This window comes from Notamacropus eugenii, chromosome 1, assembly GCF_028372415.1.
Source record: "Notamacropus eugenii isolate mMacEug1 chromosome 1, mMacEug1.pri_v2, whole genome shotgun sequence".
In the NCBI taxonomy this organism is placed as follows: domain Eukaryota; kingdom Metazoa; phylum Chordata; class Mammalia; order Diprotodontia; family Macropodidae; genus Notamacropus; species Notamacropus eugenii.
Genome location: NC_092872.1, coordinates 178,188,366 through 178,206,392, shown reverse-complemented (window position 1 = coordinate 178,206,392; position 18,027 = coordinate 178,188,366). Strand labels below are relative to the sequence as shown.

Here is an 18,027-nt window from a genome sequence, read left to right as displayed (position 1 = left end):
TAAGTAAAAGCAGGCAGCTCCCCAGCAGCACTGGCACTACCTGCCTCCAGGCCTCTAATGCTTTGATGAGAGTCCAAAGGACTAATACGAATATGTGTAAGCTAGTGGGCAGTTCTGAGCCTCTCAGGGTAGCCTGCTATATGTACACTGGAAGATGATATAGTGAACAAGTAATTGTATTTGTATGATGTTTTCTTTAGAGCTAAGTGGATCCTTTTGGTTCACAAAGGGGAGCAGTAAAAAATACAGCCGCTAAACTTTGGGAGAAATGCTTTAACCAAGGAATTGTTTATAACCAAACTTCCAATCTCTTGAAAATTTCATAAAACAGCACAAGAATGCAAACTCGAACAGCTTTCCCGACAAACACAAGTCAGGGATAAGGGGTTCAATGTGCAAAGTCTTTTATTCAAAGTTTTGTAAAGTTAAGATTTATGATGACCTCAATATATACCATTCCTATTATCAAGAGGAATAGCAGTTGTAAACTCATCCAGAGCTATAGCATTATTTACAGAGTTCTGTAGGCACTTTAGAAGTGAAGCTTAGCTTCAAAATACAAACACTGAGGGCTTTGGCTCAACCTTTTAATATAAAAAAATTCATTGATGTACAAAAACGCTAAAATGTGACATGAGAACATATGAAAACCTGTGGCTGAAATTCCCTATGTGTGTGCACACAGGCACACATGCACCCACCCACACAGTCACCCACACTCTGCAGTGGAAACATAAACTAATCCAAATCGATTCGACCAAGAAGCATTGAAATCTGCATTTTTTGCTTCCACTTTCACAGACCAGGATCTGCTCCAAACATTTTGTAACAAAAAGCATAGCATCTTCCTCAGGAGCTATAAGGCAGACATCTTACTCCCGATGGACCAGCACAAATAAACCCAATAAAAAGAGGACTGCATACTAGAAAACAAACAGACAAAGGAACAAAAATTAGACTATTTGTAGATCCACATTTAGTTTTTCCCCCCTGCCAAGAAACTTAAACTAATAAATAGAGATCAATTTTTGTTCGCATGTAATAAATTCAATTTGTCAATTATTTTTCTTTCTTAATTTTGATTATTTTTCATATGTATGTACGTGTGTATGTGTATGTACGTACATACATATATCCCCCAAACTGGACCAAGGTATTAATTTTCTAAGCAAATAGTGAAGCACTTTCTTACCTTAAATTTAGGATAGTCATTCATAAGAATCGTCACAATTCCAATATATGGAACAAATCTAAGAGAAAACATATTTTATCACAACACATCCTACATAAAACAATCAACAAAGAAAATATTTGCTAAGCATCTCTGTGTCAGGAATTCAGAATACACACCCAGGCCCTAAGAAGCTTCCCAGTCCAGTGGGGTAACAGGACATGTACAAGGTTTGTAGGGCAAGGAGGCGTGTGCTGAATCCCAAATGAACTCCCACAGCCTTGAAAACCTCCTTTAGTGACAAAGAAAAGTTAAGCAACCCACCTAACAAATCAGCACCTTACAGCATATGCAACATCCTGCTGCTGTAATCCTTAGTTCTTTACTAATAGCAGGGGAAGGTATTTCCTCCTCTCTTCTCTGGGACCAACACAGTTCCCTAAAATTGCTCTCAGTTTAGCTCTTTTTCATTTACATTATTTTAATATTGTGCATATAGCCTAGCTCTGCTGGTTTCACTCTGCATCAATCCATACCAGTACTCTCATGTTTCTCTGAATTCCTTATGTTTGTCATTTCTTATGGTATAATAGCATTCCGTTATGGTCGTATTCCACAATTTGTTCAGCCATTCACCAATCAATGGGTACTGATTTCAGGTTTTTTTTGTTTGTTTCCAGTTTTTTTGCTACTACGAAAAGTTCTATTACAAATAGACCTTTCTGGGAGAAATGGAATGGGGCAAATTATCACTCATAAAAGAAGCAAGAAAAAGTTTTTTCAATGAAGGAGAAAAGTGGGGAGGTGAGAGGGAAAAAGTGAAGCTTACTCTCATCACATTTGGCTTAAGAAGGGAATAACATGCTCACTAAATTTGGTATGAAAATCTGTGTTACAGTACAGGAAAGTAGGGGAGAAGCAGACAAGTAGGGTGAGGAGATGATAGAAGGAAGGGAAAATGGGAGGAGGGAGTAATAAGAAGTAAACACTTTTGGGAAGGGACAAGGTCCAAGAATGGAAGAAATGGGGGGCAAGAAAGGATGGAGGGAAATATAGTTAGTCTTTCACAACATGACTATTATGGAAGTCATTTGCAAAACTGCACATGTATAACCTATACTGAATTGCTTGTCTTCTCAGTGGGGATGGGTGGAGAGGGAGAAAGGGAGAGATGTTGGAATGCAAAGTATTAGAAACGAATGTTGAGAATTGTTTTTGCAAGTAACAGAGAAATAAGAAATACAGGTAATGGGGTATAGAAACCTATCTTGCCCTACAAGAAAAGAGAGAAGATGGGGATAAAGGAAGGGTGAGGTGTGATAGAAGGGAGGGCACATTGAGGGAAAGGGTAATCAGAGTGCAAGGTGTTATGGTGGAGGGGAGAGATGGGGAGAAAATTTGAAACTCAAAATTTTGTGGAAATGAATGTTGAAAACTAAAAATAAATAAACATAAAAATAAACAGAAATTTTGCCCACTGAAAAGCATAAAAATAAAGCCACCATGACTTAAAAATTTTTTTTTAAAAAAGTTAGATTCTTTTTCTTTCCTGTTAAATTAACTGGCTAATAAATCAATATTGATAAAATTAAAGAAAAACAACAACAACAAAAACCAAATAGACCTTTCTTTACGTTTGATCCTTTTGTGGTATATGCCCATGGTTGGGTTACAGGGTCAAAAAGTATAACAGTTTAGGAATTCTTCTTGCATAATTCCAAATTATTTTCCAGAATGGTTGGTCCAATTTGCAGTTCTAATAATTATACTAGTATATCTGCTTTCTTACAATTCCTCCACCATTGGACTATTCAATATTTTATCAACTTGAGCAGGGGTTTTACAATTTTATCTATGCCAGTGACTCCCAGATCTATATATTGAGCCACATTCTCTCCCTTGAGCTTCAATCTCATATGACTGATTGCCTTTTAAGCATTTCAAAATGGACTTCTCAGAACTCAATTATGCCTAAAACTGAACTTATTATCTTTCCCCCTAAAATTTCCCCTTTTTCAAATTTCCCTGTTTCTATCCCACGCAGTCCCATGCTTCTAGTGTCTCAGGTTTATAAATCTGACATTATCCTGGACTCCTTACTCTCCCTCATCCCAAATGGACAATCAGTTACCAAATCTTGTCCTTTCCACCGCCATATTATCTTTTGCACTGGACTCTTTGCTCAAACAGCAACCATCTTAATTTCGACCCCCCAGTCCCTCTCAACTAGATTATTGTAATAGCCTCCTAACTGGTCTTCCTGCCTCAAGTTTCCACTACAAACTGCTACCAAAGTAATTTTCTTTAAGCATCGATCTGACCATGTGATGTGTTGCTTCCTATTGCCTTGACAATAAAATATAAAACCCTTCTGTTTAGTTTTTAAAGCCTTGCAAAACTGAGCCCCAACCCATCTTTCCAGCCTCATTGGATGTTACCCTCCATCTTTTGCTCCCTGAATTCTGCAATCCAGCTAAACAAACCTTCTCTCTGGTTCCTCACAGATGATACTCTATCCCATCTCCAATCTGAGAATATGTATTTCTATACATGTCTGGCATGTATTCCTTCCCTCCCTCTACTCAAGAGTCCCTCTCTTAACACACACACACACACACACACACACACACACACACACACAAACATATACATATGTATACATTGGTGTATATATGTACTTGTCTCCTCCATTAGGATGTAAACTGATGAGTAGGAATTGTTTTCCTCTTCATACTTGTATCACCAACATTTAGCACCTACTAAATAATTATTAATTTTTGATCATTGTACAAAGCACTGTTTTAGGAAGATTAATCTGGCCACAGTATGCAGCATGGAGTGGAAAGGACAAATAGGAAAAGAGAGGAGAAAGAAAGGAAAGGAGAAACTGAAACACTTGGAAGATTACTGTCCATTCTGTCACGAGTAGAGTCAGTCATGACAAACCTGGACCAGGGTGACGATAATGGCAAAAGGAAAGCATCTAAGTGTTCAAGAAGGTTGTCTCAGCTTGGCCTGCAAAGCACAGGCAGGGCAGAGAACATTGTGAACTCTTTCCAGCAGACCAATTGATTTCCACTGCTTTCACTTCTAGGCATTCATACTACACTTTGTGCTTTTATTTGAAAAAATATGTGCATCTAAAGACAGAAAAGGAAAGAGATTTAAAATCACAGCAGGGGTAACAGGGGAATATTTCCATGTGAAAGACACTAGAACAAGTTAATGAGGGAAAGAAGGATCCTTCTCTGGGCTCAAAGTGGGGTCATGTTATTCTACCTGAAACCAGGGAATAAGACAATAAAAAAAAAGTCATTTCAAGGCAAACAAAGGGGGAAATTAACAACAAACTCTGTGTTAAAAAAACATGAGATAAACTTTAAAACAAGAAGAGACCTTAGAAATCCTATACCAGCCTCACTTCTTGACTAATGAAGCTTTCTCCCTTTTCTCCTCCCATCCAAGGCAAGTGTAGGTGAGGGAAACATTCCGTAAAACTGGAGACTGGCCAGGAATTGGGTACAGACAGAGACTGAACTTGGGATGTCACTGGGATAGGGAACTATGCCAATTATGAATGAGAGAACTCCCTCTACCAAGGACATGTCAGCCCACCTACCAAGTGCATCCTTAGGGAACTGCCTAGAACACAGGCATCACACATTCTCAGTGGAATCAGATTAAAATGTAATTAGGAAATATTTAACAAAATAAGTAAAAAGGTAACAGTACATGTGGTGTTCTAAGTCCAGATGCCACCTTTAGTGTCTCCCTTTCAATTTGAGTCTGACACTACTGGCCTAAAGCACCAAAGAATTCAGTGTCTTGTCCAGTATCATACAAGCCATATGTGTCAGAAGTAAAACTTGCAGCCAGGTCTTCTTGGCTGTGAAGCCACATTTGGAATGGGGATAATGGGCTGAATTTGGGGAACTGGAGGTCCTCAATTTTCCAAACTAATCCTGAAGTATTAACTCACACATCCTAAAGAAGGTACCAAAGGCATAATTATCTGTGATACACTAACTGCTGCCAGGTCACTATATGTCCTGTCATCTTTACCTTTCCTAGATTCCTCAAGGTATCACTAATGGCCTCAGGTTACACAGTCTTCCCAATACCAGGCCTTAGCTGCCTTGCTCACCCCACTTCAATAGAAACTCTTATTGTAAGAGAGTCAGGGATCTTGGTAAGGTAAATTTATCTGATTAATCTACAATAACTTGTATATGAATGACAGATTTAATTATTTTTAAATATATATTTTATTTTTTCCCCAATTACATGTAAAACTATTTTCGAACTTTTTCAAAAAAAGTTTGAGTTCCAAATTGACAGCCTTAATTCTTAATGGGATTTCTGTACTTTAAAGGAGAAACTTAATAACACAAAAAACCTTTTTAATTGTTAGAATACATGGGTCAGAGATTTTTTGAGGTGTAGTGACTCACCAATTTCAGCTCTGCCTTCAATTTTTCTTCTTGACTTAACCACTTCATCAGGGAGCAAAATACAAGGAACAAGCATTGTGGCAACACATCATCTGTTTCCCCTTAACGCCCACCTTCTGTAAAGGGCTTGGAGGGGTTCAGGCAAACACAGTGATATTTGGGGAGAGAGCTGGCTGGCATAGCTCCTCACTGGGAATGTTAGAAATTCATGACTCCGAGGAGAGGGGCTACTGTGTTTTTAACACTTACTCTTTGTAATTCAATTACACCACTGGCATCTTACTGCACTTCTGCTTCATTTCAACACCCACATAAAAGCAACAGCTTTGAGAAACCCTCTAATTTAAGGATAGGGAAGATTTCAGCTTGGCACCAAATGCTTCAGTGTATAATGGAGACTAAGAACTACATCGTCAATACGAAGACTGACATTAGATTGTCCCTTGTGCTCTTTTCTTAACACCTTGGTGGTCACCTAACGCAATCTGGGGAAAGGCTTTCTCTGCTTGATCCATGCAGTGACCCCTCTGCCCAAAGATTTACATCCATGAACGTCTATAAAGATGGAATCATCTTCTCTGGCTTTTTTGAGTTGCCATGACTAATCAATTCACCAAGTGGCAGCAGTGAGGAGGCAACAATACATGACTAATTAAAAAATTGCATAAATGAAGTGGTATAAAGCATGTCACCTGAGTCTTGACTGAAGAGGGGATGCTGATCATGTCACCAGAGCAAGAGACAACCCACCAATAGCTGCCTGTTCTACTAGTATGCAGAGGCATCAAAAGAGCTAGAGGAAGGCCCCTCTAGTGAGCTCAGTGGGCATCCCCTGTGACAGTTAAACATAAGCCAATGAGAAGCCAGTAAGACTGGATGGGCTATGAGTTTAATCACTGGAGGTAGTGTCCACACCAATGAAGTAAAAGATCCAAAGTATCCAAAAAGTGCTATAAATAGTAAGAATTTAATGCAAGGTTGGCCTTTCCTTTCTATCCCACAGATTTAGATTTCTGAGCCATTTCCTACTATCACAGGGTGTGTAGGGAAATTTTAACATTAATATTAGCAAATACAAGGTAATCTTGCTGCTGGAAAACTGGTAAAAACTGACAATGAACATAGTCTCCACCCCACTGCTTCCCTGTAGGAGCAGAAACCTTCAAGAGTCACATGCTGTGTGACCCCATCTGATTAGGTCATGCAGGTACTCACTTTTAGGTGTGTGATGCTAGTAACTTTCTAACTAAATAGTTAAAACAGTTAGGTCATGGTTAGGAATGTGATAGCTCACTGCACTTGGATGGCTTACAACGCCTGTCTGTCTCTAGTACTCTTCTCCTGACATGACTTGAGATAAACTGGCTTCATGTCATCTCACTGTCTTTTCCAGTCTTCTACAGAATAAAACTAGCTGATCTATCACTAGCAAGGTAAAATGATCTGGAGGGAAAATCAAAGAGAAATGCTTTTTAAACAAAGAGCCAGTGATCAAAAGATTAACCCTTCAGTAGCTGAGAGCATATTCTGGAAAGGGAGAGCACACTTGGCCACCTTGGGGATTCTTTGTTCTATCATTCTTGGTATCTCTCTCTTCATTCTAGTTTCCTTGTATTGCAAAGTGGGATGAAATTCTTGAGTTCTCCAGGAGGCACAGCTTTCCTAAAGTCACCAAGGGGTGGGGCAAGGAAGAGACCATTCTTAGGATAATATTTTGCACTCTACGAAATATTTTAAGTAACCTGATAAACTCAAATTGTTACTTACCCTCTTGCTCGTCCTACTACATCCTTTTTCTCTAGCCAGAGCTGCCCTTGCTTATATAGCCCTCGATCATCAACAGCATTATTGTCTCCTTTGGTCAAAAACTTGACGTGTCCATCTTGCCTTATAAATAAAAGGAAAATCTCAAATCACCAGATTGTAAGCATGCTTGAAAACACAAAATTTGTGATTTGAAAACAAAAAACTGTCATTGTTATTTGTTCCTATGGATTTTAATAATTTCCTAATATCAAAACTAGATTTTAAATATATTAAAATGAAGTTGTTTAGGGGTTTTTCTAAAATGACTACTTGTTTGCAGTCAGGAGCACTAAAAGTTATTTCACAATCTGAAAACTGATTGCTTTAATACTGTTAAAGATATGATAGGCTTCTAATAATTTTTAAATTCAATAGAAAATAAAAGGATCTATTGTCTTCTATTAAAGTTTTACTCAATTTTTTTCAAGGAAGTTTGGAAAACCTGTTATATCGGGGAGAAGAAAGATGATTTCAGACTTGTGTATTCTACTACTCACCTTAGAGATTCCACCAAAGCTAGCTCTCTCTGGGAGGAGTTAAAATTGCAGACAAAACAAAACTGGAAGGTGTTGCAAACACTAAAGACAGAAAAAGTGCAAACAGGCACAGAAAGGAAAAGTGATGTCACTTATAAAAATGCAAATAAAAACAGAGAAAAATCATCCAGAGGTAGTTATTCAAAGGAGGTGATAAAAAGAACATCTGAAAATACATAGGGGGTGAAGGCAGACAGATGCCAAGAAAGGGCTGGCTCCAACAGAGACAACTAAGGTTGCTGTAACAATAAAAATATCACCAACCCCAAAGAGGCAGGAAATAAGGTGAGGCACAGGAAGGCAAAAACTGGGTGATGGAAAGGGGTTGGGGCTTTTCAAAGCAGGGAGGGGAGTTTTTACAGTGGAGCTCTCCTTAGTAGAATATGCAGTGTATAGGATGCACATAGAACATTAAAAGAAACAAGAACAGCAGCATTCACCTTATGAGTTTGGTTCTTCAGTCTGACACTGGCAGAACAGCTTTCTCTGACTTACTCTGTGTAACTGAAGTGAGTAATGATTCTCCCAGGGCAAACTTCACACTTTATGGGAGGTCGATTATGGATGGATGACGATGCATTTACACAGAGCTTTGTCAAAGACTCTACTGACATAACTACTAAACATTTAATATCAAATTCTGAGGAACTCAAAGCACTTATGATTAGCGCTTCACCTTCCAGTGATGGTGGGTCAGAGGAAGGAGGCAGAGAACATCACTCTCTATAGCAGGGAAAACAAGATGCAGAAAAACCAAGTGATTAAGTCTCTTCCACTAGACTGCTTTCAGTCTAAGGCAGCAGAAGAGCCCAAACTAGAACCGAAAATGTGTGATCACTAGATCATCACATCTCCTGTAAACTTAAGTTTTTTAATAAAGTTTCTGCTTTGGATTAAAAACTAGATGCAAAAATGTGCTTAAGTTGTATTTGTGAAAGCTCAGAACAAAAAGGCCAGAAACGCCAAACTGAGTCAAGGGATTATCAATGAGAATATGGCTGAGGACAGATCTCAATGGCTTATTATACTGCATACATTTCACAAGTAATTTTCTATGACAGAACACATCTTTAAATTAAATTTTTTTCAATCAACAGGCATTTATTTTTTTCTCCCACCCATCCCCTCCATCCCCACTAGAGAAAAAAAAGACAAACAAAAAGCTTTGTAACAGATAGAAAGAACACATCCTCAGTCATACAACTGACTAAAAAAGCATAGAGAAAACAAAATCCCACTGTTCGCTGACTATAAAAAAGCATTTATACAACAAAATGCAGCCTTACAGGCTCTCCTCCAACAAGATGCAAATGTTAAATTCATATCTATCAACCCATATGCATTTACTGAGCGGTTCCTAAGTGCCAGGCACTGTGCTAAGTAAGAAAAAGTAAAAATAGTTTAAAAAAAAGCCTTGAGCTCCTACCTTCAAGGAACTTACATTCTAACAGAGAAGACAACATATAAAAATCAGAAAAACAAGATAAATAGAGGGTAGATAGTACCCAGGGAATGGTAGGAACAAATGGTAGGGAAAGATCAGGAAAGTCCCCTTGAGAAAGGCTGGGATTAGAGGAAGCCAGGAATTCTTTGAGAGATGCCACAGAGCAAGCTTTGTTCAACAATCATCTATCAATCGTTAAGAAAAGCATAAAACAGGGAGATACATATAGTATGCTGTATACTGATATAGGTGATGTCCTGCACAGAGTCCCAATGGAAAATAGATTGGGAGGATCCCATTCGGACAATAAGTGACAGTGTACCGACAAGAACAAGTCCCAGAGTACTACATGACTGCCTCAGACCACTCAAAAAAAGCCCAAAAAATCCGCACAGGAAAACCAAATCATAGGAGAAAGTCCATTGAGTTTACACACTGATACATATACTTCAGACAGGCACTACAGAAATGGCTTAGTAAGAAAAAGGGGAAAAGCTTGACAGTAAAAACTGTAACATTAAGATAGGTTGTCAGTTAACTTGAGACATCCTTCACAGAATGCTGAAACGTGGACTGGGCGGTTTTTTTTCTTTTAAAATTAATCCATTTCTAACTCTTAGAGTAGACAAGAGTCTTTCTGGAACAACAGATAAAGTCTAAGAAAGGCTTCATGATAAAGGACAGAACACAATGAATATGAAATAATATAATATGTCAGAAGACTGACTCTTGGCACAGAGAAAACTCTGTGGTTTTGGCCAACTTAGAACCTCCCTGAGCCTCAGCTGACCTACCTGTAAATTGAGGATAATATGATTTATCTATCTCATCGGATTACTGTGAGATTCAAATGAGATAAAAATACATAAAGTACTTTATGATGGAAAAGCACTACATGAGATTGTTAGTACTGACAGTCATTCAACTATAGCCTGTTGAATCTCTGCTATGTAAAAAATATCATAACAAGTAAAAACTAAGACATAGTCAGTCCCAGCACGCATGAGGCTAACAATATGATGAAGAGGTAGAAGAGATAACGCATACAACTCTAGACGACAAATTTAATGCAAAACTGACTTACTGGGATGAACAAAATGCTAATCCAGGGTCCCAGGAAAAAGAAGGGGATAGACTCAGGGGAGGGGAGGGGAGGATTCAGTTAAAAGGGTTACTAGCTTTGGCATCAATCTGGACCACTCATTTCTTCATCTGAGAACTAAGAGCAATAAAGAGTAGAGAACAGGTAAAGAACTGAGGTGTGTGGAGGTGGGAAACTGAGAAAACTCATGATGCATGCGTAGTCTTAATCTTAGTGAAATAGAAGAGGCAAGGTATTCTGCAGATGAATATAGAGAACAGGAGAAGGGCTTAAGGGGAGAAGAAAAGTTATTTTGGGAAATGAAAGTATGATTTGATAAAAGAATGAAAGCATGGCTTAGTAGTAGTAAAAGCCCAGCAAAGACTATGAAATACAAATTTAAAGGGAATGAAATCAGTTCAATTTCATTATTTTCACCAGCAATATTAGACTAGTGCTTAACTTTTTCCTGGGAGACCTAAGTACCAGGTTTCCAACATTTAATCCTTCTAAAAAATTTCTTCCACTCAGCTCTTCCCAATTTGCTTTTCTTCTCTGACATTTACCCAGCTCCATTCTAGGGCAGGAGTATAAGAACAGAGGTTAGTCTGTTATGTGCAGATAAGAGCACCAGGTTCCTCCTTCTTCTGTCGCCCAATCAGGAAGCTTTTTTGTGCCTATCTCAATCTCATATAGAGGAGAGTCTGCAAAACTACACTGTTAACTGGGCTAGGCACACAAGGATGCTCCTTCACAACTCCAAGTTACAATTGTAGCAGAAGCTGACAAGCAGATGACTTCTTTCTTTTGGCTCAAAGATGATGTGGTGATGAGCTGTGTATTTCTCCAAATAGCTTTTAAAATTACTAACCACAACAACTTTGTAATATATAGCACTATACAAAATTATAAGTGACCAAAACCTAGGGGTGGAATGAATTAAGGTATGGAGGCCTTAAGCTGTATGATAGGCTGCCATGGAAAAATGAATAATAAGCACAAATAGGTTATGGCATATTTCCAATGATGATTTGTTTGCATTAAGTGTCATAAAAGACATCATATATTTCCTGGAAGACTGGAAAAAGTGGATCTGCTAAGGTGAGACTAAGCGATAATGGATACACAGTCCAAATGTACAGATATTCACAAAATGTTAAACAACCTAAAGCAGAAGTTCTTATCTTGGGGTCCAGAAACTTAGATGTAAATTTTTTAAATTTTGTTTTTATTTTTTCTAATTTCTAACATTCAATTTTTGAAAATTTTGAGTTCCAAATCTCTTCCTCCCTCTAGATCCTTCCCCACTTGCTGAGAAGACAAGCAATGTATCAATTATACACGTTGTCAAGCAACACATATTTCCATATTAGCCATGTTGAAAAAAAAAAGCAAGAAAAATAAATAAGTGAAAAAAGTATGCTTAAATCTATTCCAAGTTCATCAGCTCTCTCGCTGGAGGTAGATAGCACTTCTCCGTGTGAATCCTTTGTAAAGTCATCTTTACAATACTGCTGTTATTGTGTACAATGTTCTCCTGGTTCTGTACACTTCACTCTCCATCACTTCATGCAAGTCTTCCCAGGTTTTTCTGAAACCATCACCTTTTGTCATTTCTTATAGCACAAAATCACAACATATACTATAATTTGTCTAGCCATTCCCCAATTGATGGATACTCCCTCAATATCAAATTCTTAGTCACCATAAAATGAGCTGCTATAATAATTTTTTCTTTTTTCTTTTATCTATTTGGGATACAGACCTAGTACCAGTATCACTGGGTCAAAGGGTATGCGGTTTTATAGCCCTTTGGGCACAGTTCCAAATTGTTCTCTAGAATGGCTGGACATGAACTTGAAAAAATATTTTGATACCAATATGACTGATTTCCTCTGTAATCCTATGTTATATTTTATGCATTTAAAAACATTTTTATGAGACGAGGTCAAAAGGCCTCATCAGACTGCCGGAAGGGTTCATGATACCAAAAAAGGTTAATAAATCCTAATTTAAAGGAAGGCTTCTAACATACTAGGGGAATCTTCTGCATGAGATTCATGGGAGGATATAGTTGAGAATCATAAAGATTGAGAAAATATGGAAACATATGCCATTTGAACACCTGAGGGGAATATCCACATAGATGATATGAATGTAACAGTTCATTTACAAATGGGTTAACATAAAAGAATAAAACTCTATTTATTATTTGCATATATAAAAAGGCATTTTACATTAAAAGAAAAGGGAAGAAAGTAGGAGAGTTGAAGAAAGGGCAAAGGAATCAAGAATGGAAGAATTCTTCCTTAGCACCTTGTTCCCCATCCTTATTCCTAACCTGACAACTTCATCTCTGTTCTAAAGTAGCCCCTACCACTACCTTCTTTTATTCTGCCTAGTCTACTGCTTAAAGGAGATAATTTAATATCAAAATAAATGGCTATACTACTAAAAGTAACTCATAGGAATTTAGGAGAGCCAAAATCACAGCTCTTTAATTAGACCCCTCAAGATTTACAAAGTAAATCACTAAAAGACCAAGCTTTTTGCTACATACCAGTGTGAAACTTTCAGAATTCCACCAGAATTTAAAAAATACATTGTGGTGCTGTCTTTCTTAAGCTCATCAAATTTTGAAAAGTTTGTAAAAACATATCTCTGATACCAGGAAATAGAGTGATACCAGGATATAGAGAACTTCTGACCAGGCCAGATCAAGGCCCTGACAATTTTATAGCGTAAATTAATGCCATTTTATCCACAGTAATGGAACCCAGAGAATACTGGTAACAGATAAGATAAGCTGGCAGCTTTTGAATGTCAAGGGGACCTTTTGACTATTGTAAAAACTGTAGATTGTAATAGTTCCAAAGATAATTCATAAAAATCTAAGTTACCCCTTAATTAATATTCAAATCCTTCAGAAGTCTATGGAACAATAAATCTTTACTTCTAATATTCAAGGTTTATTTTTGAAATAAAGACAAAGAAGTTATTTCTCAGTAGAAAAAGAAATGCTCTAAATTACCAAAGAGTTAAAAAAGAATTTCCAAGTGTGGTGATAACAACTGGACACTCACTGAACAAGTAAAGAGTTGGGTGCCAAAAAGTTACAAGTTTGAAATTTACCCTCATTCAAAATTAAAAATAGGCAAAACAAAATTCCAACAGATTGAAAAAAAATTATATAGGCTTCAATACATATTATATTCTAATTAATGGTCAAGAGGAAGGAACTGGTGAAATGGAGAAAATGGGAAGGAGAGCGATAGGAGAAGGAGGAACAACATAGGTGACACAGAAGACAAGGAAAGACAGAAAGAGATGCAGAGGTGAGCATGTCGATCTAAAGGAGTCCAAGTGATCAACTATTCTTACTATTTTAAAAATTCTAATCAGGTTTCCAGAAGCATAGAACAATCTTTTCTATGATGAAAAAAACTTTATTTACTTAAAATTTCTCTTTGAAATAAAAGTTTATTTCCCCATTAATATTCTAAATGTTTTGCACAGAGCTCAGTATTCAAATGATAGGACTGTGTAAAGTAGAATGATTAGATGTGTAAAACTGATTTAGGCTTTAGAAACTCTCTCTGAACTTACACAAACTGATGGAAGCAGAGTCAGGAAACCAATATACATGACCACACAAATATCCAAAATAAATGATGTGAAATTACAAAGAACAAGCCTGGCCCCAAAGAAGAGATCACTCTTTCCCTTGGATGTGGAACATTGAAGAGAACATTAGATATTTTGGATGTTCTGTTTTGTTTTTTTCTTCTTCCTCTTAAAAAAATAATTCTGTTATAAGGAATAACTCTCTATGAAGGAGGAGGAGGAAAAGGAGGAAAGAAAGGATACAGGAAGAAATCTAAGCAATGTAAAAACAAAAGATGTCAATCTTAAATCAAGGAAATTCTACAAAATCCTAAGAAATTATCATTAATTGAATAGCTATTCTTTTGTCAGTGTAACAGGGAGGATGTGTTGTCACACATAGAGGCAGGGAAAGGACCAAATCGACTTTATACAACACACAGGACACTCCCCTGGGATGTTGCTTTGGTGTTAGGGCTACAGCTATGGGAAATCAAATGCCCTGGAGCAGACAGGCAGCAAAAGAAGCTACTTCTGGAGCAACCATGCCACCATATCCAAAGTACAGAGGTGGCAATTAGCCAGGGTATTTAAGGAGAAGAGAGGGCAGTTACTATTCCAGAAGCCAATAAGACTGGCCTTAACTGCTGCCTTTGGGCTGAATAAGATTAACAGTAAGGGAAGAATTGACCCTTGCAAGCTTTCAGCAAGGGAAAGAAAGACACAGCTGCAGAAGTGTGGGTGGGTGTTGTTTTACTCCACCTGTGTGTTGACTAACTTGGGGAGAGGGTGCCAAAATCCCTGGAAGGGGAAGTCTGATGACACAGTAATTCATATTCAGCTTGGGCTGAGAGTTGAGAATGCACCCCACCCTATCCTTCTAGGGGCCTACTGGAGAACATTTCCCCTCAATTATCTAAAAGGTAGGACAGCCTCAACCCACAATATCTGAAGGCTATATCTCACTTGGCAGAACTTTTACCTCCTCCCTTCCATCCTCCTAATCAAATCCAGTTTTTTGGAGCAGTTCAGGGGTCAGTAACTAAGTACATATCCAAGGCTCTCTTAGCCAAAATAAATGAGGAGTCTGAACTTGTGTGGTGATTCATCTCATTATTACTCAAACATATTACATACTATGAAGGGCAACTTTGGAAGCAAGTGAACTCAGGATCCTCCCCTCACCGTACCAATGAGCTCAAGGCCAGGCCCCCCTCCCCTACCCTGGGGATGCCACATTTGAAAATCCTTTACTTAGTTGCTCCCCCTCCCCCACCCCACTGTTACATTTCTATGACTAACTCACATATCTTACCCTCCCAGAGTTAGGTTTCCCTGCTTCCCATTTCCAATATGATACAGTAAGTAAACTCATGTTACTGAAATGTTCAAGGGGCAAGGCTGAAATGCAGCTACGTTTAAGAACACATATTCATACCCCTGCTCTTCCAAGAGCTATAGGCCAAGAATATGACCAAATATGGCTCTTCTCTTTATAATTCACATTTGAAAAGCACCTCCTATGTACAAAGCACTGTGCTAGGAACTGGAAAGGCTGCTGAACCCTTATGTAGCCAGACTCTGGTGTACTTGTGGAAATCAGCAAGCAGGGAGGTGAAGAGATAACCTGTCTGAAAAAATGGCTGGGGGTTCAGTGGAGTGCAGCTCAGCAAGCACACAGTGACATGACCATCAGAAAGCTAACATGAGCTGAGGCTTCAGTAAGAGAAGTGTCCAGGATGAGGGATGTTAAGTATCATCTCTGACCTAATCACGTCACATCTGGAATACTATGCTCAATTCTAGACTTCATATTTTAGGACAGGCACTGACGACCTGGGGAGAGAGTCCTCAAGAGGAAGGCCTCCAGAATGGTGAAGGGCTGGCTGCTAGACCCTGTGAACTGGGGCAGGAGGAGGAAGGTGGTACAGAAAACCACCAGATGAAAGGAGGTATGTGATTTATTCTCTTGGACCTTAGCAAAACTAAGGTGTGAACAGAATTGTGGAAAGGCAGAACAATGCTTAATGCAAGAGAAACATAGTAATGAGCACTACCCAAAAGGGATGGGTAGTGGACTTCCTGAAAATTCCTCGAGAGGTGGATAAGGTGGGTTAGGATGTGGGTTCTTGCTTCAGTTTGACAGGGTGGCCTTTGTAGTACCTTCCAATTTTGAGATTCTAGGAAAATAAAATCCAACACCACAAGACACTGAAAATACTTTAAAAAAACCCCAAGCATCCATGCTCTGCACATACCTTTCATGAATTTTCAAGACTCGGTGAACAATTGGAATTTCCCTTCCTTCTATCTTAAAGACAACAATCTCTCCTACTCTTATGGGATCTTCAATTCGATTGGTTAAAAAGAGAAGATCCCCTCTGTGAAATGCAGGTTCCATGCTTCCACTGGGGAAAAAAAGAGCAATATCATTAGCAAAAAGAAATACTTAGTTGAGCTTAAACATATTTCAAAATTAGATGACTTAAAATTCAGCAGAACATCTTTGGAATATTCATCTATAATTATAACTGTAATAATTTGATTAAACAGAGTTTGGGCTTAAAATGTAGCTTCCTTTGGCTTCCACCTAATGAGTTTTACATTAAAGGTTTGTCACATTATTAGTCCTCATTCGAACTAGCCTACTTCAAGCACTATTATTTGGAGCTTTCTTTTATCTTGAAAATGGCACAATGTTACTAATTTCTTAACCTTTCTAAATTTCAAATGAGTAACACAGTAGGAAAAGAAAGAATGAACTTTAAAAACAATGCCCTTATTACATCTGAAAATCACTAGATATATTCTGGTATTCAAATAAGCACTGGATCATCTTTTACTGCCAATTAGGAAGATATGGCTAAGATGACCTTATGGGTTTAACTCAAGTGCTCATCAAGGCAAAAGAGCAGCTCACTTAAGAAATCACATCTTTATTATCTCTTTGTCCCTGTTTTGCAAAGAAGCACAACGGTGGGAGAAAATGAATAAGGGCTGAAGAACAGAGAAAGTGGAAAAAGACAGATTAATAAGAGAAGGAGCTGGATTTTAGGTTACTCCATGCAAATGACTCTTATCGGTTATTCAAGACATTCAACAAATTTGTCTATGAATTATGGTGACAGGAGTGGATTTCATTACAAACGTACTTCAAAGGGCAATGTTAGATATTAACATAATTCAATTCCATAAAGAGAACATCTGCTTGTTCACCATTCCCTTAACCTAAATTTCTAGGTAAAATTTCTAATATTCTTAGTTTTCCTCAGTACTGATAAATAAAATCTCTTTTATACTCACCCTATGGATTGGTATCACATAAACAAAAATTTTTTAAAGTTCCTAAATCTTCCCTCTAGTACCTTAAGGTCAAAGTTGAAGTGACAATAGATTTGTCCAGGAGGGAGGATCAGGAATTTAGAAAGGGAACCAAATTCATGAGGAAGTTTGACATGCCCCCAAATAGAAGCCCTGGCCTCTTCATTTGCTGTGTATAACTTTCCACATTACCACGTAAGAGGGAAATGGTTTTGCCTCTTGAAGATGTGACACCCTACTTCCTCTTTCACTTCCATTTGGTCCCTCTTTTCCTTCACTGCAGTGACTTCCCTGCAGAATACTAGCTCGGTTAAGTGCTTACACTGAACAAACTAATTCACTCCATCAAAGAAATTTCTGGTTTAAGCTAAAGGAATATTATGGTCTCTTTAAATGTGTTTGTTACAGTTTTTCTGGCTCATTGATCAGGCTCTGGACAAGCTGCACTTTACACCCCAAATGGTCTGGTCTACACTTTTAGATCAGATCTTGGAGACTTTTAGTTCTGCTTTATTGGTTTTCACTTCTTATTTCTAACCCCTAGAGCTAAAAAGACTTGAGGGGAAAAACACTAGAAAAGTAGGAGAAAATAACTGTTTTTACCTGAAAAATGA

General features: G+C 38.0%; 1 protein-coding gene across 3 annotated transcripts in view; it reads right to left on the bottom strand.

The window, feature by feature from the left end:
* Positions 1-387: 387 nt before the first annotated feature.
* Positions 388-18,027, bottom strand: part of SEC11A (SEC11 homolog A, signal peptidase complex subunit) — a 40,936-nt gene continuing 23,296 nt past the window's right edge. The window contains exons 3-6 of one of the 3 annotated variants that reach the window (XM_072619896.1): positions 16,351-16,500; positions 7,390-7,509; positions 1,193-1,250; positions 388-923 (exon numbers count right to left, since the gene is read on the bottom strand). In XM_072619896.1, the coding sequence (XP_072475997.1) occupies positions 873-923; positions 1,193-1,250; positions 7,390-7,509; positions 16,351-16,500 (379 nt within the window). In that variant the 3' untranslated portion in view covers positions 388-872. Of the gene's footprint in view, positions 924-1,192; positions 1,251-5,417; positions 7,285-7,389; positions 7,510-16,350; positions 16,501-18,027 lie in introns of those variants that run through there. The other 2 variants (XM_072619910.1, XM_072619902.1) reach the window with 2 other exon arrangements.